The sequence below is a fragment of the Cordyceps javanica genome, chromosome 5, assembly GCF_051103115.1.
Source record: "Cordyceps javanica chromosome 5, complete sequence".
NCBI lineage: Eukaryota > Fungi > Ascomycota > Sordariomycetes > Hypocreales > Cordycipitaceae > Cordyceps > Cordyceps javanica.
In genome coordinates, this window is record NC_139299.1 from 603,112 (window position 1) to 626,732 (window position 23,621).

A 23,621-nucleotide genomic window follows, 5' to 3' on the forward strand; every position below is an offset into this window, starting at 1 on the left:
TCTTGAGAGACTTGATGGCGGGCAAGACTACGTAAAGTTGGATGCAAATCTTTTCGCTGATTTTGCATTCTTTTGAAGGGACCCTTTCACACATCCAAGCAGTAGTAGTGGTAACTACTAGTATATCACTATTTTGTTCACCATGTAGCGACGCAATTCGCAAAGCCGGCCTTTATGAATATCAAGTACCGCTGAGGATCATTTTCATTTCGTTTCTGGTCATGCCCGGCGTGCCCCTTGAAATGTCATGCATGGTCACCTTCTTTGCGATTTCACCCAAAAACGCTCCCTAAACAAAAATGGTTCACAATGATAAAACTCCTCGATACGCCAGCGCACTTGAATGATAGTAAAAGAAGAACGAAGAAAAAGCCTCGGTAGAAGATGAAAAAGGAAAAAAAAAACAATCTCAATGCTTGCTAGTAATATTACAAACCACAGCGCGCGAGCCCGGGATGATGCTTGAAATATAGTAGGGTAGAGTAGAGGAGAGGGGGGGAGTACTGAGACTCGGGGGAAGCTAGTCGTGCCCTAGAGAGGGCGTTCGTTGACCGTCCAGCGTCTCTTGGTGTGGCTCATGTCCCGAAACTTGTCGGCGTCGCTCGGAGGAGTCGGACGGCCCCAGAGTCCGCCGAGTCCGCCGCCGAGGGGCGTTGCAATGACCTCCTCGGGCGGCAGAATCACGTCATCACTGCCCAGGCTCGTCTGCAGCTTGATGGGGCCGGCAAACATGGGCGTGCCCGGTCCCGCCGGCGTTGCCAGAGGCGAGTGCGAGTCAACGGCAGCAAAATTGCCAAACGGCGTCGGCGCCTGGACGGGTCCGCCAGAGGCGGTGCTGTAAAACGGAAAGGATGCCAAGTCGGACCCGAATGCGGTTGCCTTCTTCTCCTCGACCGGCGGCGCGGCGCTGAAGCTGCCAAAGTTGGGCAGGACCGTGTCGAAGGGATCAGAGTCCTCGTCTATGCTGTCGTCCATGAGCCGGAGAGAGGACGGCGCCGGCGCCCAAAGACCAGGAGCGTTGCTGCTGTTTGAGCTCGGCGGGCGGCCGGCCTTGATTTCGTTGTTTAGGCTTGAACTGCTGTTGCTTCTGGTGCTCTTGCTGCGGGCGGCGATGATGTTGCCGGCGCCGTTGAAGGCGCTTCTGATGGACTTTTGCGACGACTCTCGGCGAGCCATTTTTTCGACCGCAGCGCTGGCCGTGGGAGGGTTGGCGCTGACGGCAGGGCTATCGGAAACGGCAAAAGCGTCGCTGTTGTAGGTAAACGGGCTGATGACGGCGCCGCTGCCATTACTAAATGTTGACGTGCGGCCCCGGGCGTGAGGGTTCCAAGCGTTGTTTGCCGAGACAGATCTCGCGGAGCCGGGTGTGGAGACTGTCGGCTGCAAATGCTCCGTGGTAGCAGACGTTCTGATCTCGTAGAGATCGTCGACCGCGACAAGGGACTGAACCTCGAGCTCCTTGGTGAGTTCGCTGCGCAGCCTTTCATAGTCGATCAAGGCCCGGCGCTGGGCCATTGTGACGGAGGCTATGCTGACGTCCATGAGGACCGGCTGGTGAGTAATTGCACCCATCAAGGCATTGCAGCCGGCGCCGTGTGACACGAGAATCAAAGCGGTCTCGATTTCTTCATCGTCCGTGGCGTCAAGGGTGTGGTCGTCTCCGTCCGAGTTCATGGTTGTAATCATCTCCGCAGCATTATCTGTGCTGGCGTACCAGTTGACCATTTTCCGCAGTCCTTTCCTAAAACGCTTGTGCATGGAAATCCACTCCTCGCCGAGCTGGCCGCCATCACCAAAATCGAGCGGCTCTCGCATAGAATCCCATTGGAAATCTACACTCACACAAGTGTCTCTAGCGTGGGCCACGATACCCTCAGGTATGCTACCCGCACCGGAAACCGGGGGATTGGGTCTAGGAGGAACGTAGCCCTTTTTAGAAGTCGTGGCGTTGGGAAGCGCAGCTGCCAAAGTAGAAACGCCAAGTATAGGACTGCCATTTTCCTCGGCGGGCGACTGAGGTGCATCAACGGGCCGCAACTTGGGGGATTGCCACAGCTTCTGTGTCGGTGGAGGCGGCGGGGGCGGCTCGTCGAAGCTGTAGAAGCTGTAGTCCTCGCGTCGCAAAAGTTCAGCTTTGGCACTACCCAGCATAAGAGCAGGCCCGGGTGGCGGAGTGATCATTTCGAAGTATTCCGGAGAGAGCCATTCGCCGAGAAACGAGTCAATACGCAGCACAGCAGTCTTGAGCTTGTTGGTCTGACCCTTGGCAGCACGGGGTGGGACGATGATGTCGGAAGGGTTGTATATGGAATCGGAGGGGAGCTGTGCGAGGCCGGAGCTGATCCCGACAGAGGTCTGGACGCATCGGAGGAAAGGAGAGGTGTGGATAACGACTCGAAAACGCTTGCGCTTGAAACTAGCTTTGCCCTCGTTCTTGGCTTCGTGTTCGAGCTTGGCCTGTTCGAGGATGCCAGCGACGTAGTTGCCGACTTGTCGAGCCTGCTGCAGGCCAGAGTACGTCAGGGGGGGATCGTAGGGAGTCGGGGACGTGAGGTGCCATTTCTTATCAGCGGCGTCTAGGCGATTTCCATGTCTGCGAGAGCATGATTAGAGAGATGCGCATCGAGGGTTCGGTGGGCTAGAGCAGTACGAACCGGACGACAAAGATGTGTGAGGGTGGTGCGACCATGATTCCACGCCGGAAGCAGGCGCATCAAGTTTCGAAGAAAGTTGACTCCTAGAAGCTGAGAAAATAAGAGAGCGCCAAAATGGTCAAGTCGGCGTTGCAGGGAGGCAAGTTGATAACAAGCAGCGTCGATGAACAGCTAGCGGCGCAAGACGGCCGGAGCTCGATGCTGCGAGCAAACAAGGGCTCGCCCAGCGAGGACGCGGATCTGTAGAATATGAAAGAGCTAGCAAGCTGCTTTGAAGTCTGTGCCTGCAGCAACCAGCCGTGCGGGCGCGAGCAAGCTATTGCGATGTAGCAAGAGGATGAAGGGGTTTGGCAGCCAAAGGCGCCGCGATGCGCAACCCAACTTGGATGGTGGCGTGCGTGCAGGTGATGTGGGCTTCGGCCTGTCGGGGATCGGAGTTGGAAGGGCAAACGCCGGCGTTGGGATGGGATCGAGGCTAACACGGCTTTTGTATCAGTAGCAGACGCTGGGAGACGGGACGCGCGGGGCGGGGGCGGCGGTAAAGACAATGAAAAGGATGAAAGGAAGTGAGGACAGACGGGACGGAAAAAAGTATTTCACGAGGAGAGGCACCGAGAATGACCTGCGGCGCCGGGGGGAGAGGAGGAGGAGGAGGAGGAGGGGGTCAAGAGGTGGGCTCGTCGAGGGTCCACGATACGGGCAGCTGCAATAATACGGAGCATGACGAGGATTTCATGACAAGGTAGCTGCTTTTGGTCATGATTTAAAGGTCTTGTTCTATCCAGACTAGTTGCGACTAAGAATGTCCAAGTACTGGTAGTAGTCGTAGTACTATAAGCTACTGGTGAGAGGCTCGTCAATGGTCAATGTTGGTTTCTTCATACACTTCTTTGAGAATTCTTGCAACAGTCTGCGTATCGCCTTGAGAAATGTGAGTCAAGGGAAAAAAAATTAAATTAAATTAAAAATTGGCATGTGACACTGTGTTTAAAATGGAATTGTACATTTCTTTCTTCTTCCACCACTGCCGCTATCCATTTTTTCGGGGTTGCTCCATTCTCTCCCCATTTAATATTCCCCATACCTCAACCTGGATTTGCTACCAGCATTCACAAACCACTACCAAGCACAAGACCAAGCCCGCTCCAGACACGATGAGAACGAGAAACTACTTATCCGTACTTACCTTGTGACTGAAAAAAAAAAGAAAAAAAAAAGAGGGAACGCGGCACCACCCCTCCTCCTCCCATCTGTCGTCATTGCACGTGGACTTGTCCAGCTCCGCCGTTGGATTGCACCCAGCCGCCAGTGCACCGTCCAAAAACCATTGCGGCAAACCGAATACGTATACGTTGGCGAGTCATAATTTGACCCCAGCCAGATCCTAAAAATACTATTCGACAGACTTGTGTCGCATATTAGCCGCATCATTGTCACGTCTTCTTGCGCCATCACAAGGGACAGCACATATATCATCTATTACATGAGCCAGCCTCAATTGCAAATGTGCGGTATGTATGAGCCTGCATCTATTTGGATGTGCAGTTGTGAACCATCCCGCCACCCCTTACCGATACATACATATATGCCCGTGTACTCAGCCGACGTGGCATCCGCATACTGGTGGTACTCGCCTCAACTGCAGCAAGCGTGGGAACCACTCGAGTGTGGTGCCAAAGTCAACCTTGTCCTTGTTCCCCCTGCAACAGCTTCGCGTCGTCTAGCCCTCGACCCAGCCTTTTGGCCGTCGCACCGGGCGCGTACTGCACAGAACGTCGTCGGCCGACGCAAACTCGAACCGCAGCGACAGTTCCGGGCTTGCGTCTTGCAGCGCCGTGTCAGAAATAGAACATGCGCGCGCTATATACATGGAGCAGTCGCTCGTCGGGTTGGCCAGTGTTGCGTCTGGCAGCAGCTCCGCCGGTTGCGCCGTAGGCTCAAATGAGATCGACTAACGCGCATGTCGTCTTGTGCGGAAAGTCAGGCACCGGCCCCTAGAAGGTTCTCATTGACTTTGCTACTTACGCCGACGGATTCTATCGGATGCCCAGAGTCGACGGCATCTTGCCTTTGCCGTACCTCCAAGATGGACACGAAATCACGATGAACTACATCTTGTTGCCTTCTCCGTATCGTCTATATAGCGTAGCATCGTCGACTGCTAGAAATCGTTTCCAGGCGTAAAACTTTCTGCCAAGACCCTTGTGAGGCCGAGCATCATCCTCTGCGGTAATGCTTGAACAATTGCCTTCGACTCATCTTTGCCACCAGGCCTCCACTATGTAGGAGCAAGAGTATGTGTGCCGGCTGCTCGTAGCCTAGAAAACGATAGTACGCTGGCTTGAAGTTCTGCGTGAGCACAGAGGAAGCTGAGCCCAGGCTGTCTGCCAAATCATCGTTATGATCTGTACTCGGAGTTGAGTGATGATGCCTTGAAAGCGCTGCCCTCTCGCTGGCGGCATTGGAGCCAGGTTTAAGGTGCCGAGGCCAATAGGGAACACCAATCAGATAGCCAGCCTATTTCTCTCCAAGAGAAAGGCCCTTGAAAGTTGTTAGAGGCGTACGTGTATTATTACCAGAAGAGCCGTGGCAAGCGGCCGTGTAAGTGATTCAGATTTCAACAGCGGGTATGATGATCAACAATTCTGACTGCAAAATGCCGTAAAAGATTATGCCAAGTATACGCAACCCCACCAGTGACACAGATTTTAAGTAAAGAACCCCCCTCCGCCAAATTCACACTCGAATTTTCTCGATTTTACCCCATTATTGGTGATTTGACCTCTGCTCCGGGTTGGCTGTCGTATAATCACTCCCGCTCCGTGTGATTGGCGGCGGACTTTCCATTTCCATCACCTCACGCACGTCTGGCTTGTATCCTAACTTGGTCGGCGAGCCGGGCGCGCTGCCCAGGGGCGGCGTCGTGGGGGCGGCAATCTCCGTCGCGTGCAGCTCCTGCGGCGGCATCTCGACCCAGCCCGGGGGCGGCGGGCTGTTGGGGGTCGTGTGCTGCGACTCGCGGTTCTGGGAGAAGTACGTGAACTGGCTGTGGCGGCTCGGGTCGTACGGCGACTGGCTGACGCTGTCGTACTGGCCGCCGCCGCCGCCGCCCATGTCGAAGTGGCTCTGCGTCATGGCGGGCGAGTACAGGGCCGGGTTGTGGTAGCCGCCGCCGTTGGCCTGCGGCGGCACGGCCATGCTCCCGGCCTGCTTGGTGGCGGCGCCGTTCCGCTTCTTGTTGAAGACGAACCAGAGCGCGCCGATGATGAGTCCGACACCGGCGACCGCGCCGACGACGATGCCCGCGATCGCGCCGCCGCCGAGGTCAGACTTGCTGCTGGCGGCGCCGGCGCCGGCGCCGGGCGACTCTGTGGGCTTTTCGTCGACGGCATACTGGGCAATGTTCTTGTACGCCGTACAGTCGGACTTGGGAAAGGCGAGCGGGCAGTCCTCGTCGAGGCAGATGGAATACAGCGTATTCTTCTCAGCAGGCGCACACCTGATGTTGTAGCGGCCGTTCATGACTTGCTCGAGTGAGTTGGCGTCCGAGTCGGTGAAGCCGTACTGCTTGCTGGCCGCGGTGAGCTGACGAATAAAGTAAGAAACCTCGTGCTTCTTCAGGTCCATGTATTTGTGGACGTAGGCGGGCATCATCGCGCGGTATGGCTGGTCGAGAAATTCTTCTACCTTGGTGCAGCCGTAGATGCGACCAAACGCAACGTACCAATGCGTGAAGAGTGTGCTAGGGAGCGCGTCAGCACGGCACCACTGTAAATCGTTCATGATTCACGGCATACTATTGGTTTGATCCCTTTCTAATCTCGGGCGTCTTGGTCGTGCCGTTCAGATAGGCCAGCAAGGGGTCTAAGCCGCCGCCGTCAAGCCAATCCGTTTTTATCGCTGCATCGTTGAAATTCGTCGTTGGGGCTAAACATGCGTGTCAATAACCTCCGCCGGAATCTGTGACAAGAGCGATCCCATACTTGTTCCGTCGAAAAACTTCTTGAGGTGGACGACCTCTCCTTCTGAGGAGCCCATGTTGAAGATGCCTGTGTCGGTGTTGTTGAATTTGGTCGAGTTGGGTCCACCCGAGTACGCATGCGCGACGATGCTCGACATGAGCCTCAGTTGAGTGTCTTTGGTGTTTCCGCCGTATTTCTCTTTGGCGTAGTAGTCGCAGATGGGGGTTCCGTCGGACCTGGTCGCAGCGGCTGGTTGAGCCACAAAGGCCAACAGCAGCGCCGCCGTCGTGGAGAGGAGTGTTGTGAGCATCTTGCGGTCCCTGACGATGGCTCTATGCACGCAAATCCAAGATTCAAAAGTTTATTTTCTGGGGGAGAAAAGCAGAAATAGTTCGGGATGAGCCAGGGATATGGACCTGCAAGGCATATGTAAGAAGCCTGCAACAATCTATGCAGGCAAGTATACTCTGGACACCCCAGGGAAACAAAGAATCCCATGCATGGCCACGACGCCACGCACCGGCGGTGCGGCCCAGCCCAAGGCAAACAAGGCGGGGGCTGTTCATTTCTATTCACAAGGTTCCGCATTACTATTTTCCTCTGCAAGGGCAGCAAGGGAAAAAAGTGTAATAACAACGAAATACACCTATACCTCCCCTCCACCCCCGGCCCGTGCCTTCTGCAAGGCTCTGTTCGGTGGCCACGCTAGAGTGCTTGAGGAGTGCTCAGCAAAGTGAAGCCTCCACGGTCACTCTATCCACTTCTCATTCACTTCATTGCCATTCTGGGCATAAAGGGCGCCAAAGGGGAGATCAGGCTGACAACTCGGCTGAACAGCGGATACCCCATTGAATAATGGACAGTCCGATTGGCTTCAATAGCGAAAGCAGCAGGACCCTAGGCTCGTTCACGACATGAGATGCTCAGTAACAGGGCTCGCCAGCCGGGCCACACGAGTGGATATTCTCATGCAGGATGCAGGATGCAGAATGTGCTGTCACTGCTTTTGTCTTGGTCTGGTCTCAGCCAGCCAGCCAGCTACAACGTATTGCAGCACCTCGGTATTTTTAGCTGAGACCGTGGCAGTATCTCTCCGACAGAGAGCCAACTGTCAGTCTGCTACTCCCCAAATACAGTCTCTCCGGTCAGCCAACACGACGAAATTACTTGGCGAGGCTTACAAGGTCAAAGTCTCCGGAGCCTTGGATTCCTTGATCCATGCGAGAGTGCACGTGGAGGAGGTCGCAGTAGGATAGATGGAGTGAATGATATGTAACAAGTTGCGCCGAGAAATAAATCGAAATGCGATACCGAGCCAGTATACATTCACAACAGCAGTGGCTGGTTAATACATAAGTTCCGCTCGTTGTGTAATTCTTTCCCGTCTCTGCTTATCCGACACCCGAGACAAGCCCCTTACCAGTAGGCGTGCAAACACCCGTATCGCCCAATGCTTGACAAATTGCCAAGCTTTATTAGAAAAGGCAGCGGGTGGAAATTTGGTGTGGGATTGTAAGCCTACATGACCACACACACAGCCTGTTCAGCCAGCCAGCATGAGGGTGGCCTGGAGGACAGTATAAGCGACGATCATCTATATTCGACCGTTCCAGAGCCTACTTTGCTGAGCCTTGCAAGCATCTTTCGTGTCAGTACTCTGTAGCAGATACTGGATACTTTGTCACTATTTGGGCTACTACCAATATTGTTTGCTCGATGACAGCGATAGCCCCTGTATATCGCCTGCTGCCTGCTGCCTGTTGCAGCTGCATTTCTACAGGCATTTCTTTCTATTGATGCTTTTTTTTTGCAGACGGAAAGACTGTTCAAGACGTGCTTTGCAGTACATCTATAATGCCTGATCAGCCCCGACATGCACCACAGTAACTGACGACAGGGTGCAGGTCTCGGTAGCGCACGCTTGAGAACCATAAGATCTTCAAATATGAAATGCGGCCCAGCGCAACCATCTAGCAGCTGATAGCTACTCGCCGTGAAGCACGGGTTAGAGTCAAGACGCTGCAGGTGAAAATCAGTCCAACGCTTTGGAGGAAGTTTGCGGCAGGCGTCTTTGGCGAGAGCATATCCGACCTCGCCAGCAAATAGTATACCAATTTTGGAAGGCAAGAGATACTAGGTCCATTATTTGGACTATCCGAGAATCTGTCCAGTGAGTGGCATATTCGAGCAGCAGCCATTTCGCCGTCATTGCGGCATCCTTATGTAAAGGGTCATGATGCTTCGGAAAGCGGTGCTCTAACAGTTGCTCCACATTGTCACAAGAAGCTCACCGAAGCCAGGCGCTACTCCACGGTATCACGCGTCTGCGAGTGCCTACCTAGGCGGTGACTCGAGGGTTCTGCATTGGGTTTTATGATCTAGGCCTGCAAATACGAGACGCCAAGACACGAAAGAATGAGACTGTGATCCATGACCCGAATTGCAGCGATCTACAGATTAGCGCGCGACGACAACGAGGTCTCTTCGGCGCCGTCGATTGTCGGAGCCGCACCTACTGACTGCCAATATATGGGAACAGCTCGCTTCTAAAACCCGAGCCAGGCGCTTGCAGCTTATTTCAGTTGCCTGGGGATATTTTGGCGCTGGTGGTATCACCGACTTGTTAGTTAGCAGTATCTGTACCGCAGCCGAGACTCTTCTTAGCAGTGGCCCAAGATGTCCCCCACACATTTGTAAGCGGTCTTCATCCTTCGCGCCAACAAGGTTGCCACCGACCTGCTTCCTCCCCTGAAGACGACAATTACCAAACTACCCTCAACAGACACTTCGGAGCGCTACCTCACCGACTGTTACGCTCCCTTTTCCCCCTCAAAAATACCTCGAGGCGTTTCGATAAGCGCAATGAAGTGGAACACGGGGCTGCAGGCCGTCCTGGCCTCGCTCCTCTTCACATCCACCGCCCTCTCCGAACACACCAGCAACTGGGCCGTCCTCGTCTGCACGTCGCGCTTCTGGTTCAACTACCGCCACCTTGCCAATGTCCTGTCCATATACCGCACGGTCAAGCGCCTCGGCATCCCCGACTCGCAGATCATCCTCATGCTGCCCGACGACATGGCGTGCAACCCGCGCAACGCCTTCCCCGGCACCGTCTATAGCAACTCGGACCGCGCTGTCGATCTGTACGGCGACAACATCGAGGTCGACTACCGCGGCTACGAAGTCACCGTCGAGAGCTTCATTCGCCTGCTGACGGACCGCGTCGGCGACGAGATGCCGCGCTCCAAGCGTCTGCTGACCGACGAGCGCAGCAACATCCTCGTCTACATGACGGGGCACGGCGGCAACGAGTTCCTCAAGTTCCAGGATGCGGAGGAGATTGGCGCCTTTGATTTGGCACACGCGTTTGAGCAGATGTGGGAGAAGAAAAGGTGAGCCCCCTGCTGCGATTCCCGGTCGTGTGCTACGGTTCTTAACTGACCCATCCAGATACCACGAGATTCTCTTCATGATCGACACCTGCCAGGCCAATACCATGTACAGCCGCCTTTACTCGCCAAACATCATCGCGACCGGTTCCTCGGAGCTCGACGAGTCATCCTACTCGCACCACGCCGACAACGACGTCGGCGTTGCAGTCATCGACCGGTACACATACTATAACCTCGAGTTCCTCGAGTCGCAGGTCCGCGACATGAACAGCCAAAAGACGGTCGGCGAGCTCTTTGACAGCTACGACTTTGACAAGATTCACTCCAACGCCGGCGTCCGCTACGACCTGTTCCCCGGCGGCTCCGACGGCGCGCGCAGCCGCCTCATCACCGACTTCTTCGGCAACATACAAAAGGTCGAGGTGGACCGCGCGCAGGACCAGGCCCTTGACGAGGAGCTCCGCGGCCTCAGCCAGACCATTGCGCTGCTTCGTGCCAAGGAGGCCGAGCAGGCGGCGGCCGCGAAGCTCGCCAACGACTCTGTCACCTCGGCGCCCGTCGGCGCCCCGACTGACGCTGTCGTCGGCTCGGCGCGCAAGATCCCGGGCGCGACGGCCCTGACGACCGACAACTGGCTCACTCGAAAGGCCATTGGCGCAACAGCGCTTGTGGGCTGCGTCGCGCTATGGGGCTTGGGTGCGATTCTGGAGAAGTAAAGGGTACAAATACCCCCCTGTAAGATGATATGATGCATTATTCAGTAGCAAGGTCTTGCTGCGTTGGGTTGGCGGGCGTTACACCTTTTGAAAGATTTCTTTGTGTCCTTGTGCTCAATTCCATTTTCTGTAGGAAACCAGGACGAAAAATACACGTTTTGAACCTAGTCCAGTCCAACATTTTGTCATTCACACATGTACATTCAAGCATCCGCCCCATATTCATATTTGACCTTGAATGCGCCGGGTCCTGCCGGTTCATCCTGCCTTCCCAAAGGCGTAATGTCGAGCAGCGCAAACGTGGACATGACCCTTTCCACCCCCCGTCCGTATGTCGAGTACGTATGAAACACTTCACCCTGTTCATTCTTGACGAAGACGCTGAAGCCAAAATACTCACCGGTATACGGGCTCTTCCCGAGCGCTTCCAGCTCATCCTTGCTCCGAAAATTCAGCAAGCTGCCCGGCGCACCAACGGCCGGCGCGCCGCCCTCTGCCGCGCCCGACTGGTCGACGGAGGCGTAAAAGTCCCGGTTGAACTGGTTGGCGGCGTCCGCCGCCGTCGAGTACCAGGGAAAGGTCCAGCCGCACCTGTCCCTGAAGCGGGCCAGCCGCTCGGGCGCCGCGCGCGACACGCAGGCGAGCTGGGTGCGGCGCGAGCGCAGATGGCGCACGTCGGGGAGCGACTCGGCGACGTGGGAGCAGCCGCCGCAGCCGCGCTCGTCGCCGGGCGCGAACATGAAGTGGTAGACGATGAGCTGGTCCATGCCGTCAAAGAGGTCGCCGAGCGAGAGGGCGGAGTTGCCGTCGTCGTCGTCGGCGGCGGCGGCGGCGGCGGCTGTGAATAGGTAGTCCCTGCCCACCTTGACCATGGGCAGGTCGCGACGGGCAGCGCTGAGCGCGTCGGCGGCTCGCATGAGCTCCTTTTCCTTTTCGAGCAGCGCCTTGCTCGCCTCGATCCATTCTTGCTGGGTCACGATCTAAGTGTCGGAGCCTGTTAGGTTCATTGGGGCCCTGGTGCATTTGTTCACAAGCTCTTGGCGGGTTGCTCTCACTTTGGCAGACATCATGTCGTTATTATCGGTGGTCTGGTGCGTTGAAAAGCAGTTTGTAGATGTTTGTGGTTTAATAATGCAAAATTGTAATGTAGATGAGAGTGCGTGATCTGAAGGTTCACAAGTGGCAGGCTTAGTAACTTTCCTCTCATATCCGTAATTGAAAGCCGGATAGTATTGTCATTTGTCAAGGGCAAAGAAAACACTGATCAAGGATATATGGAATGAGTCTTTCTCTTTAATTCACGAGCGCAGTCCAAGTACCATGCATGGTACTTGCTTCCCAACTCCCGTTCACAAGTTGAGATCACTGGAAGTCACCCGGTGCGCCTTTGCTGGAGTCTACATTCGCACGCGGTACCCCTGCATTCATGCCTGTCCAATATTGGCGGTATTAGTAGCCTGCCTGGTGGCGAACTCTGCCGATCGAAAGAATGCCAAGTGGTCTGGGAGCAGCCGTAAGCAAACTGACGGCAACCTATGCGACGGCAAGACGGTAATCCAGAGACAATGAGCCCCAAATTGGCTATCGGAGGAGCGCTTGCGCGTCAATGTTTACTATGGACATTTCAAGAAATAGATGTACGAGTTGCATGTTGCCTCCTGCGAACGTCATACGAGCTTCTGCAACTTAAACCCTACGACCCGCAGTGTATAACACGGTGCCTAGCCCAATCTGGGACGGGACCCGAGGCGAGGCTGCCATGCTGGGAGCTTGACTTGGTCGGACTTTATTTCAGTTCCAGCAGGAGTGCAAATCTTTGAAACTTGCCTCCGGAGCCTGCGTATCGAGAGCTTCTCCGCCATACATCTGGCAGCGTGCAAATACACTCCTCTCCTGCATTGCGCCTTCTGTCCGCAAACGGCAATTTCAGCTGAAACAGCCCGCCGGGGAAGGGAAGAGAAAAAAAAAACCCCAGAAGATTGCCAGCCGACGATGAATACCAAGTACCAGTAGGTCCCTGGCTTGAGTCAGCCCAGCTGGGGCGCCACTGCCTACCAGATGTGGTCTGGGCAGCACCATCCAGCCAACTAGCCTGCGCAGCCCTACAAAAAGACCCGTAAAAGGCCCCCCTTGGGCTGCTCAGCCGCTCGAGTCTAAATTGCAGCGCGCTGGCTGATGTGCAAGGATCAGTCTCAATTCTGGAGCTGTAGCACCGCGGGGCGGTAATAATAAAGGAAAAAAAAAAAAGGTGCTGTGGCTGTGGCGCGTCAAGCAGGCAGTGTTGCCCCTTGGCGGACAAGTTTGTACAAGACGGGACTTGAAGAAAAGGACAGAAACGCCCACTTCCAGATGCGCCCGGATCTTTGTTCCTTTCAGCAAACAGTTTTCGTCTTATTACCATTTTTCAATTTGCGCCTTTGCCCCTTGAAAGAAGAAAAGATCTATCGCCGTCGTCGTCTCGAAAATCCACCGCCATGAGCGAGCAACACCAGCAGCCTCAGCAGCAGCAGCAGCAGCAGCAACAGTACATGCACCAGCCGGCATCGCCTGTCCAGCCTGCCAACGTCTACCAGCCGCCCGCTCACAGCCCCGATGCCATTCAACCGCAAGGGCAGCAAACCCATCAAGTGCTTCCTCCCAGCTACGATCAGGCAAAGGTCGCGCCCCAGGGCGTGCCCGTTCCTGGGCCCAACAATGGCGTCCCCGCGACCGTGGTGCCGCTCAACATGCTCGGTGACCAGCCGCAGCCCATCGACTGCCCGTTCTGCCACCGTCGCACCATGACTGAGATTCGCAAAGAGGGCAGCTCCATGCAAATGTAACGAACCCCCCCCCTTTGTGTCTATATATTTTTTTTAAAAAATAAAGTTGTACTAACTTGCCAAACTATAGCCTCGTCGGTGCCCTCTTCTGTCTCGTCTGCGTCTGCCTGACCTGCGTGCCCTGCCTCGCCCACTGGTTCGAGGATGCCGAGTACCGTTGCAGCCAGTGCAAGAATATGGTCGCCCGCCGCCGCCACGACGGTCCTCTCGAAGTCCTCGGCCCCCAGGCCGCCGTCTACTCGCAGTACGGTGCTCAGCCTCAGATGAACGCCCAGCCCCAGCATGCGCAGACCGCTCCCGTTCAGACCAAGGACCTTGGTCAGGCTGGCGCCCAACCTCAGCCTCAGCAGTATGAGATGCAACCGCAACATCCTCAAGTACAGTACCAGCAGCCTCAACAGTACTATAATCAGCAGCAGCAGCAGCAGCAGCAGCACTACCCTCAGCACCCCCAGGAGATTCAGCCTGTATACCAACAGCAGTTCGCTCAGCCTGGCACGCCTCAGCCCGACCAGAAGCATTAAATGCCACAAAGAAAAAGCATACATGAAATACCCTGTTCAACTCCATTCCTTCGTTTCCCTTTTTCTTTTTTCTTTTCCTGTTTTTTTTTTTTTCAATTTTCTCTATAATACTTCCCTCGAGCTTGGCGGCGGCACAGTCTGCCTTTTGTGGGACACTCGGCGACTTGGTGTCAATTTTTTTCTACCTGTTTAGCATTTCTATAGATGGCGGGGCGCAGGGGATGAAATAAAAACAAGATGATGTATTGATATAGAAAATATAATTTTTTTCCATTGACATTAAATGTTACTTCGTTTTGCCAGCAACGGATTGATCAACCCAACACTACAGCAACGCGTGCAGCAGGAGAAGTAAACCCAAGTTCGACTGGGAAGAAGAAAAAGAGAGGAAGAGAAACAAGAAAAACCCCAGTCTGTTGGTTCAAGTTCCGGCGTTTCGTGGACACTGCATCAACCAACTGTCCAAGGTGTAAGTAACTGGTATTGCTGTCTTGGGAAGTTCTCGTGCCCCACCTGGATCAGAGTTGTACGTCAAAGTAAACACGCCGAAAAGCTCGCTTCATCTAAACAACACCAATTATCCTCTTGTCAGCTCCACAGACATCGCTGCAAAGCTTTGCAAGTGGTGAAAAACTTGCCGTTGATGCAAATATCAAAGTCCTAGAGCCGAGTCACTCGCCTCGTAATGAAGGGAACATGGATAAGTCCAAGGTAAGCTTGGTTCGTCTTTAGATTACTCGACGATCCGCCGAGGTGTGAACTGTGCGACAGCTAATGTACCGAAACAACTTACTAGGCGCCTCCCCTGCAAAGCTTATCTCTACCGTCTAGGCCGTTGACATCTCATGCAATTTCCTGGTCCTGTGATGCGGAGCTCGCCATTGCGACCCTTGAAGGTATTCACATATTCCTCCCCGAGTACCCGCGTAACAGCAGCGACGGAGAGAAGCCTCCATCCGAGCGCTACGCCACGTCACCACAGTTTCCCCTCTTCATACAGACTTCCGGCTCGCTGCGTCCGGACCCGGCCATCAACGCGCAGCTCTGCCTCTTTGCGGGTGTGCGTGAGCTGCCGCCCCCGCCGCCCCCGCCGGGCGGCGCAGACGGTGCCGGCGGCTTTCCTGGCGTTGGGAGCGGACCGATCACGGCGGCCGGCGCGTCGCTCGGCCAAATCATACGCGTGGAATGGTCGCCCAGCGGCCTGGGAAGCAACCTGCGCCCTGTGCTGGCCGCGCTGAGCGGCCACGGCGCCATCACCTGCTTCGGGGAGTACGTCGACCTTTGCAAGGGAGGCTCGACCACGACGCAGGTACGCTCGTTCAAGAACTGGCGCGTCCTATGGGGTCTCGGTGCCCGGCTCCCGCTGCCGATGTTCGGAGCTGAGCGGCCGGCGCAGCTCGGAGGGGATGTGGCGATTATGAATGAGCGCATCACGGCGTTTTCTTGGGCAAAGGAGATCCTACCCGGGAGAGCGCTGCTGGCGTATGAAACGGACGACGCGGATGTAGTCGTGATGGCGGTACAGTTTTACAGTCGCGACAGCACACCAGACGAGAAAGGCTGGGACATTCGAGAGGTTGCGAGGTTTGACGCCAGCGGCCCGCACGTGGTAAGAAGACAAGACCTGCGTCCTTTCAAAACAGCGACCGGCGTGACTGACTTTTGTGAGCAGGCAAAAGATGCGCTCGATCCAGATTTCGCATCTTCCAGCTCTGCATTTTCTCTAAAATGGAGCCCGTGGGTTACACATGAGGGAAAGCAGATTGCCGCGCTATCTTACATTGCACATAACCACGTAGGGTTCCGGCGAGTAGTTCTCGAAGACTTTTGGAAGCAAGGCCACACACCGTCAATCAAAATTGAAGATCACGATATGAAGGGTATCTGTTTGTCTCTTTCAACTGATGCTTTCCTTGAATGGGAGAATATTGTGAGTATTATGTAGAAAGGTGGGCTGCAACACATTGTTATTAATGCTTCAGTAGTCGTGGAACGACGATGGAGTGCTCAACATCCGTGGTATTATTGCTTCGCCTTTTATTCTTTATCCGTTTCAGATTCCTGTTACGGGATCGCTGAGTGCCGCCATACCTCCACATACGACAAGACTATGCTCGACAACCTACCCGAGTCAAGAGGTACCAACGAACCCTATTACAGGTCTGTTGCGCCTTTTCGCCGCTTCGTGGTACACTTTAGCTAACGGTTACTAGGGCTCATCATTCACCATGCTGATCCCTCATCAAAACCACCAGCGCCGCACTATTCACTCGTAAGACAGTCTTGCACCGCCACTAACCAAGACTGGTTCCAAACTACTCTGCCCGAGGATGTGATGCCAATTCCACAATGGGCCGAAGATTTGGGCCAGCGAAGCGTCAGGCAGATTTCCCTGACCAGAGCCTTGAGAGGCAAGGACATTGACTCCGACGACTCTGACTCTGACGACATGGATGGAGAGCAGGACGCCCCCGACCGCGACAGGCTAGACACCGAAGGTCCTGGGATCGGCGCCGTTGCGGACGGAGACGTGCAAATGCGGGAGCCCGACGTCTCGGAGCGCCGAGTACACCCGCGCCGCTTCCGCCTCTGGGGCCTCGCCGCCTCACCGGGCGATGGTTGCACCGCGGCTGTTGTCTCCAAATACAGCACGCAGCATCCGAGTCGTCGCGACCGCGCCGAGGTCATGTTTGGCTGGTACGTTCCTGGCGAGGTTGAAGACGAGGTAGCGGGTGAAAAGACTATACCGCCGCCGCCGCCGCCGCCGCCGCCGCCCGCCAAAGCAACGACGGAGGCTCGCGTGTGGGAGTGGATGTACGGACGAGGACCCGAGGTTCCCGGCACTACGACCGCGGCCGACATTCTCCCGCTCGCCAGCAGCCTCAACTCGCTGCGCCGTCAATTCCGCGACGTGCTCCCTCGCATACGCTGCGTATTTTGCGACACTGCCGTGAGGGAGCAGGGTGCAGAAGCCGTATGCGAAAAAGGTCACTCGTTTGGTAAGCCAACACAAAACACCCCTTCCCTTTTATTCACGCCTTCAAGCCACCATGAAGGTGGCTGACAAGTAACGTTAGCAACCTGTGTCTCGTCGGGAATGCCCATCATGGCACCTGGGATATCCCGCGTCTGCGCCGTCTGCGGCCTGCGCTGTCTGCAGGCGGCCGAGCTGCACAAGCTTGCCAAGGAGCATCTTGGCCACGACGTAACGCTCGACATGCATGCGGAAACCTGCGGCGGCTGTGGAGGGAAGTTTATAGTTTAACGAAACAAGCATATCCTGCTTCGAGGGAAACGATGTAGGCTGGCGTATGGGGAGTTTCTATTTTCGGCGATGGAGTTGGTGCGTGGCAGCCATTCAGGATATTCTACATCATCTGGTCCCGTCCCTGAGGAAGAACGAAATGTACTTTGTATAAGAGACCCGAAAAAACAGGAAACACCTCCTCCTTATTCTCTTCCCCTAAAACTTGTGCTCATGACAAATTGTGAAAAGACGACATCATTTTTCAACCCGCAAAAGCAAACACCCCTGACCGCCGCCGTTACCAGTCGTCGGCGCCGAATCGAGGGCTCTTGGTGCCCTGGTGGCTGCCGCACACCAGACGACCATTCACAACCCTGACGCCGGCATCGCCATCTTACAAAACGACAAGTTAGCACTCGGCCAAAAAAAAAAAAAACACCCTCTAAGTCTGCTGACACATTGCATGCGTGAAAACGTACGGGGATGGTACAAGGGCATTTCGGTAAACGTAGCCGCCGCGCCCGGCCGCGGCACGCACGCGCAGCGCAGCATGAGCTGGCCGTCTTGGAGCAGCGTCTCGATGCCGCAAGGCCGGCAAGTCGCATCAAAGTCACCCCTGAACGAGTCACCCACCCATCCATTAGCAAACAAGAACAAAAAAAAAACCCTGGCGCAAAAGATACGGCGGCCCGCCGCCGTCGCCGTCATTCTTCGGCGCCATGAGGGGGGAGAGGGGAGGGAGGGAACAGGCACAGGTAACCAGCCCCCTTCCCTAGCCCAAGACGCACCGTTCTCGAAAGATCAGCTTCCCGTCGTCGTTGCCCAGGCAGAGGTTCAAGTTCAGACTCGTGAGCCACCATGCGCCGCCCATCGTCGTCGTCGTCGTCGTCGTCGTCGTCGTCGTCGTCTCCTCCTCGTCGCGGCACGTTGCCTGCAGCGTCGACCGGCCTTTGCCGCCGCCCCCCAGCAGCGTCGGCTGCCTGCACGTGTGCCCAAAGATGGTCGCCTGCATGGTGGTCGCCGTGGTGGTCCCGTTGGAGCCGGGCAGCGGCGCGGCGGCCGACGCGCTCGCCGCCGCCGCCGCCGCCGCCACCGGCTTGTGATTGACGCCCGGGAGCGTCCGGGCGGCGGCGGCGGGCGTGCTGGCGAGGGCGAGGGCCATGGCGGCGGCCAGAGGAGTGGCGAGCGTCAGGTACATGGTTTACTTGTTGGGGTTTCGCTGCACGTTGGCTGTCCTCTGCTTTCCCCGCTCCCTTGGCTTTTTCTTCTTCTTCTTCTTCTTCTTCTTTGAAACCTAACGTTTTTTGAAAAGTAATTTCTTCTGAAAGAAGTGAATGCGGCGCCAGGGTGGTGCCAAATTATGCGTCCTTCTTGCGTCTCGTCAGTCCCATCTCGCTTTGAGAGGGAAGGAGTATGGATTGGAGGACCGCGTTGAGATGTTCTAGTCATGCGGGATCGCTGAATTGAGGGCGAGGCTCCTGCAAACGCAGTGTTGTTTGTCTGGCAGGTAGCGAAGATGGAGGTGCAAGTGAAACCGCGGTCAACTGCAAGCGCCGAACAGGCAATTGCAAAATCAATACAGTGGTTACGAGCCAGGCAGATCCCGAAACCTTCAAGCACTTGAAGTAAAGTATCAGACACATTTTTGAATTCGACATTGCTCTTATTGCTATCAATTCGTATGAGTCACTAACTAATACCTTCTTCTGCGTGAGAGATTCATTGCTTACTCACGCCCTCGCTCACATTATCTCCACATACCTTCCCTGCCCCTACTCCCGCTGAACTTGAAATCAAATAGTGTGCAAATAACCGTCCAAAATACATGATAAGAAATAGAGAGAGAGAGAGAGAGAGAGTTCAAAAAAGAAAGTGTTAGATACAGAGGTGTTAGCCTAGTAAGCACACGTGTGCGTAGGTTGAGTGTCAATAGCTCTACAGCACCCACGACGAAATTGAAGTTCAACATGAAGAAAACCATCGTGGCCGAGATGTAAAGAGCTCAAGGACTGTAAAGTCACACGATTGAAAGAATTCGACGGGGTACTGCCACCAATGACCGTCCGAAAGTCGGCGTCGACCTCGTTGTCACTGATGCCCGACTGAAGAGGGAAAAGAAGGAAAAAAGAGAAAGACTGTAAACGCCGGACCTTTGGTATACATCCCATAAATCGCCTAGTGCTCCAAAGAGCTAAAATCAAGCCGCAAAACGCTAATCAGAAACCAAGGTCGCGATGAGCTCCGCTCAGTATGCTTGACCGGGGACTGGTTTTCTCTGAGGAGCTTGGCTCGGAGACTGGGGCGCGGGGTTCATGGGGCTGGGGCCGGGGCCGGGGGCTCCCATGGAGCGGGAGTTGACACCGTTTGGGCTCTGAGGGCGACCGACTGGAGGTCCTTGGTAGCGAGGGCCAGGCGATTGTGGGCGCGGGCCGGGGCTCATCGGTCCCGTAGGCCTCGGACCGGAGACCATAGCTTGCGGAGGACGGTGGCCTTGGGGAGACATCGGGTTGCCCTGGGGGGTCATGGGTCTTCCCTGAGGAGTCGTGGGTCGAGCAGGTTGATTTGTGCCGCGAGGATAGCCGCCCTGCGGGTTGATGGGGGGGCCAGGTCGAGATGCACCCTGAGGTGCCCGAGGCTTCACCGGACGAGTGGACAAACAAGTGCGGGGAACAACGCCCTGCTGAGATCGATCAAGGCGAATGCAAAGGGCCCAGCCATCATCGTACTCGTGGAGCAGACGGACCAAGTCACCGGCGTTGAGCTCCATCTCATCCTCCAGAGTAGGCTTGAAGTCGAGTTGGACACGGTGAACAGCGGAGCTAGGAGGACCACCGGCAGCGGCAATAGCAGCGGCGCTCTGGGAAGGAGGGCTGGGTGCGCCGGCAGGCATAGAGGAAGTGCTGAATTCTGTACCGGCGGGGCTCGGGGGGACAGTATCAAGGACGCCAGGCACAGTCAGGTCAACGTCCTTCTGGTTTGCTTTGCGCATCGATGTCTTTCGAGTCAGAGCCGCGACGCCGGCAGTAGTGGCAGCAGCGCCGACGGCAGAAGCGCCAACAGCAGGCCCATTGGCAGTCCACGGATCGCGAGCAGGGGCATCAGGGTTGTTGATGCGCTCCGCACCGCTGCCAAAGGGGTTATTGGGGTGGTTGCTCTGGCTGGTGCCCGGGCGATCCCACTGACCGGCCGCCGTGGCCGGGGCAAGATTGGCGGCACCGTTGGCGTTGCCACGCTGAGCATTTTTGTCGAGGTTCCAGTTGGGCAGGAACTGGGTGACGGGGCGAAGGCTAATGCGTGGCGCTCTAGGATCAGAGTGGCTGGGCATGCGAGCAAGGCCGTCGCTTCCACTGTTGTTGAATTTTTCGTCGTCGGCGCTCAGTCGCTGGCGCTGTAGCTGTCTCTTGCGACGATTGAAGACCATGAAGACAACTAATCCAATAAGCAATAGACCACCGAGAATACCAAAGGCGATGCCTGCTTTGGCGCCAGGACTGGTACCCTCATCGGAGGTACTCTTGCTCGCTGGTTCGGCAGTCGAGGAGGACGTTGGCGCTGGGAGTGCAAAGGAGCTCGACATTTTGGGTTGTTGAGCAGCCGGGGCGTTGGTCGGATCGGCAACGGCCAGAGTCGAGCCCAAAGAAGTAGCGTCAGCCGAATCAATCGACTTGGGCGCCTCGATGGCAGTAGGCCGGGTCTCCTGGGCCATTGGTGTGAGTTCGGTTTGGGCTTGCGGTTCGTCGGTGGTGAGGGCAGGCGCCTGGGTTGGCTGCGGATCATCTTGACCCTGGGTTGAATAACCACCAATTGGGCCGGTGAAGGTGGGCGACATTGTCTTGTAAACTGTGCGGACGTACGTTTCGCCTGCGTATGCGATTAGTGTTGCTGGCCACAAAGAAGACCTGTTTAAAGAGGCGAGAATATGACGGGGCGCGATCCAATCGAGGTTGGGAATGGCGTGGACAGTTGCTTACCTCTTCGGACCTTGCGGGCAACGCCAGGAAGCTGCGATTTGAGAAGCTCGTCGGCGCTATCACCAACACTATCGCCCAAATTATCGCGCTTCTGGTGCTGCTGCTGGTGGAGATGAGCGTGACCCATCTTGGCGTCGGCGATCTATGGCGACGAAAAGGCGGAAAAAGAGCAGGATGGCAACAGGATAAAATGTAAGAAGCAGGTCGATCGTTGCGAAGTGAGTAAAAAGGCGTCACCGATGAGTAGTTATTTTGGTGGCGGCTAGCGGGAAGGGACTGCTTGTGCGCCGGCGTATGGAATGCTGGTGGTGGAGGCTTGAGGGAGAAAGAATGTGTACTAGTATGGGTAGACTATCGAGACCCTCCGAAACGTATTGTTCGATTGTGCCGTCAATGTCTTGGATGGCGACGGTCTAGGGCAGATAAACTTCGAGGACAGCGCAGAATAAAGGGAGTGTTTTCGGCCCGTTGATTGCGATGGTGATAAGTGAGTGACGATAGGAGGAGGTTGTCGGTCGGGTGTCGCGCGTGGGTCGATTTGTTTGGCGGAAATAATGACCGTTTGAAACGAAATCGTTTTGAGTGGTGAGCAAAAAAAAGAAGGAATGGAAAAGAGTTGGCGCGCAGCACACGAGCAGTGAAGAAAAAAGAGTGAGAAGAACACGCACGCGCGCACCAGCTCAAGTCGAAAAATAGACAGATGTATGTTGGCGAGAAAAAGAAGAGGAGAAGAGACCGAAAGGGTCAGCGAGGCACGGGGGATGTAGATGGGCAGGGACGATGGTGGGGGGGGAAGGGTGGGAAGGGAGAGGTGAAAAAGGCGACCACCGGGAAGAGGTACTGGTAGAAAGAGCTGGAGGGGGCAAGGGGGCAAGAGAAATGACCTAATTGTAGCGATGGTGGGAAAAATGATTACTGGCTACGAGGGAGAGGGGGAACGGAAACGGGATGTCTGATCTCGAGGGCAGCGAGGGCTACTTAGTAAAGAGGATGATCAAAGAGGGCTGAGAAGAGAGGCACAGAGCAGATGCTGGTAGAGGCAGGCAGACGAGAAGAGAGAAAGAGGGTGTGATGTCTTGGTGGTTGTAGTGGCGGTTGGGTGACAGTGGCACAAGCACAGAGAGAGAGCAGTTGGCAGGCACCAGGCACCAGGTACAGGTACAGGCACAGGCACAGGCACAGGCACCGGCACAGGCACAATAGTGGTCGGGTACGGGTACGTGGTGGGCATGTGGAGACTAAGCCAAGCCCATTATCCGTCCTCGCGCCCCCACCCCTGTCCAGGTACCACTTGCATTAGTACCGGGGAGCTTATCCCACGCTCATCCGTCCCTTTATGCACTTGTTCATAAGTTTACCTCGCCAACCGCTTCATTCCCTGCACAGCCATTTTGTTTTTTTTTTGTGTCCATCTTACACAAGAGGTCAGTGGCCGTCTGTGCGCGCGAACCTTGCGCTGGGAACGTCGACAATAAAAAAAAATAGATGGTCAAGTAATGGTAGGCTGGCGTAATTAGGCCCTGCCCAATTTCATTGCTTTTTTTTTCTCTTGTCTCTGTCTCTGTCTCTGTCTCCATGTTTCTCACTCTCCCTTTCTCCTGGAGCAAACAATGGGTGATTTGCTGGGAACCCCTCCCTTTGTACATACACCCTACCACTAGCCCTTTTGTGCACCTCAACTTATACTCATGCAGATCGCGGCGGGCAACCTTGGGACTAAAAAAAACCATGCCATGATTTTATACAACTATGGGTTTTGATAGACACGGGAGACGCCCTTTTCCAGTAGCTAGATGACGATCATCGTCAGGGCCAGGTTCAATGAATGACCACGCCTCGCTACTCAGTACTGGTACTAGTATGGCGAGTGATTATTAGGTTCGTACGGACTGCCGGCGCATTACAATGACAGTCAATCCAGCGCCGCAGGTGGGAGGACACAGACAACAGCCCCTTTCCGCACCCCTTGCTGGCATCAGGTAACTCTATGCTCTCTGGCTCTCGAGCTCTCACTGATACTGACCACCTGCGCCCGAATTCTCACTGGGCCCAAGTATCAGTAATCTGTGATCTGTAATCTGTATTTTTACTCGGTACAAAGAAATTGCCATCTCTCCATCTTTTCACGTCTTTTTCTGTCTTTTCATTCTTGTCTCTGTTGTCCCCTGTTTGTGCGCCACTATTGCAGGCACACGCTCGTCATGATTGGCCTCATTGCTTCACTGTCCCCGCCCGGATCCTGCTAGCAAAGGCTCCCGTCATCCCTCGGCCAATCGAGGGAGCCTTTTCTTGCACAAAAACTATGTGATAGTGATGGCGTAGCTGGTGCACAG

General features: G+C 55.4%; 8 protein-coding genes across 8 annotated transcripts; 3 read left to right on the forward strand and 5 right to left on the reverse strand.

Annotated features, from left to right (window-relative positions):
- Window positions 1–531: 531 nt before the first annotated feature.
- Window positions 532–2,689, reverse strand: V2A60_007419 (uncharacterized protein; the record flags this gene model as incomplete). Its single annotated transcript, XM_083258703.1, has 2 exons — window positions 532–2,593; window positions 2,655–2,689. The coding sequence occupies 2 exons, from the start codon at window positions 2,687–2,689 to the stop codon at window positions 532–534; spliced, it is 2,097 nt and encodes a 698-aa protein (XP_083114829.1).
- A 2,731-nt stretch (window positions 2,690–5,420) lies between these two features.
- On the reverse strand, window positions 5,421–6,926 carry V2A60_007420 (uncharacterized protein; the record flags this gene model as incomplete). Its single annotated transcript, XM_083258704.1, has 3 exons — window positions 5,421–6,396; window positions 6,482–6,581; window positions 6,638–6,926. 3 exons carry the CDS (start codon window positions 6,924–6,926, stop codon window positions 5,421–5,423), a joined length of 1,365 nt encoding a protein of 454 aa, XP_083114830.1.
- Window positions 6,927–9,478: 2,552 nt separating this feature from the next.
- V2A60_007421 (peptidase C13 family-domain-containing protein) lies at window positions 9,479–10,724 on the forward strand (the record flags this gene model as incomplete). The annotated part of the gene is made up of 2 exons (XM_083258705.1): window positions 9,479–10,008; window positions 10,067–10,724. 2 exons carry the CDS (start codon window positions 9,479–9,481, stop codon window positions 10,722–10,724), a joined length of 1,188 nt encoding a protein of 395 aa, XP_083114831.1.
- Window positions 10,725–10,927: 203 nt separating this feature from the next.
- Window positions 10,928–11,791, reverse strand: V2A60_007422 (uncharacterized protein; the record flags this gene model as incomplete). The annotated part of the gene is made up of 2 exons (XM_083258706.1): window positions 10,928–11,704; window positions 11,780–11,791. The coding sequence occupies 2 exons, from the start codon at window positions 11,789–11,791 to the stop codon at window positions 10,928–10,930; spliced, it is 789 nt and encodes a 262-aa protein (XP_083114832.1).
- A 1,407-nt stretch (window positions 11,792–13,198) lies between these two features.
- V2A60_007423 (LITAF-like zinc ribbon domain-containing protein) lies at window positions 13,199–14,070 on the forward strand (the record flags this gene model as incomplete). Its single annotated transcript, XM_083258707.1, has 2 exons — window positions 13,199–13,542; window positions 13,617–14,070. 2 exons carry the CDS (start codon window positions 13,199–13,201, stop codon window positions 14,068–14,070), a joined length of 798 nt encoding a protein of 265 aa, XP_083114833.1.
- A 696-nt stretch (window positions 14,071–14,766) lies between these two features.
- Window positions 14,767–17,335, forward strand: V2A60_007424 (uncharacterized protein; the record flags this gene model as incomplete). Its single annotated transcript, XM_083258708.1, has 6 exons — window positions 14,767–14,781; window positions 14,867–15,679; window positions 15,743–16,000; window positions 16,056–16,230; window positions 16,284–17,069; window positions 17,148–17,335. The coding sequence occupies 6 exons, from the start codon at window positions 14,767–14,769 to the stop codon at window positions 17,333–17,335; spliced, it is 2,235 nt and encodes a 744-aa protein (XP_083114834.1).
- A 280-nt stretch (window positions 17,336–17,615) lies between these two features.
- Window positions 17,616–18,515, reverse strand: V2A60_007425 (CVNH domain-containing protein; the record flags this gene model as incomplete). The annotated part of the gene is made up of 3 exons (XM_083258709.1): window positions 17,616–17,710; window positions 17,797–17,933; window positions 18,106–18,515. The coding sequence occupies 3 exons, from the start codon at window positions 18,513–18,515 to the stop codon at window positions 17,616–17,618; spliced, it is 642 nt and encodes a 213-aa protein (XP_083114835.1).
- A 1,047-nt stretch (window positions 18,516–19,562) lies between these two features.
- V2A60_007426 (SH3 domain-containing protein) lies at window positions 19,563–21,415 on the reverse strand (the record flags this gene model as incomplete). Its single annotated transcript, XM_083258710.1, has 2 exons — window positions 19,563–21,178; window positions 21,289–21,415. The coding sequence occupies 2 exons, from the start codon at window positions 21,413–21,415 to the stop codon at window positions 19,563–19,565; spliced, it is 1,743 nt and encodes a 580-aa protein (XP_083114836.1).
- Window positions 21,416–23,621: the final 2,206 nt, after the last annotated feature.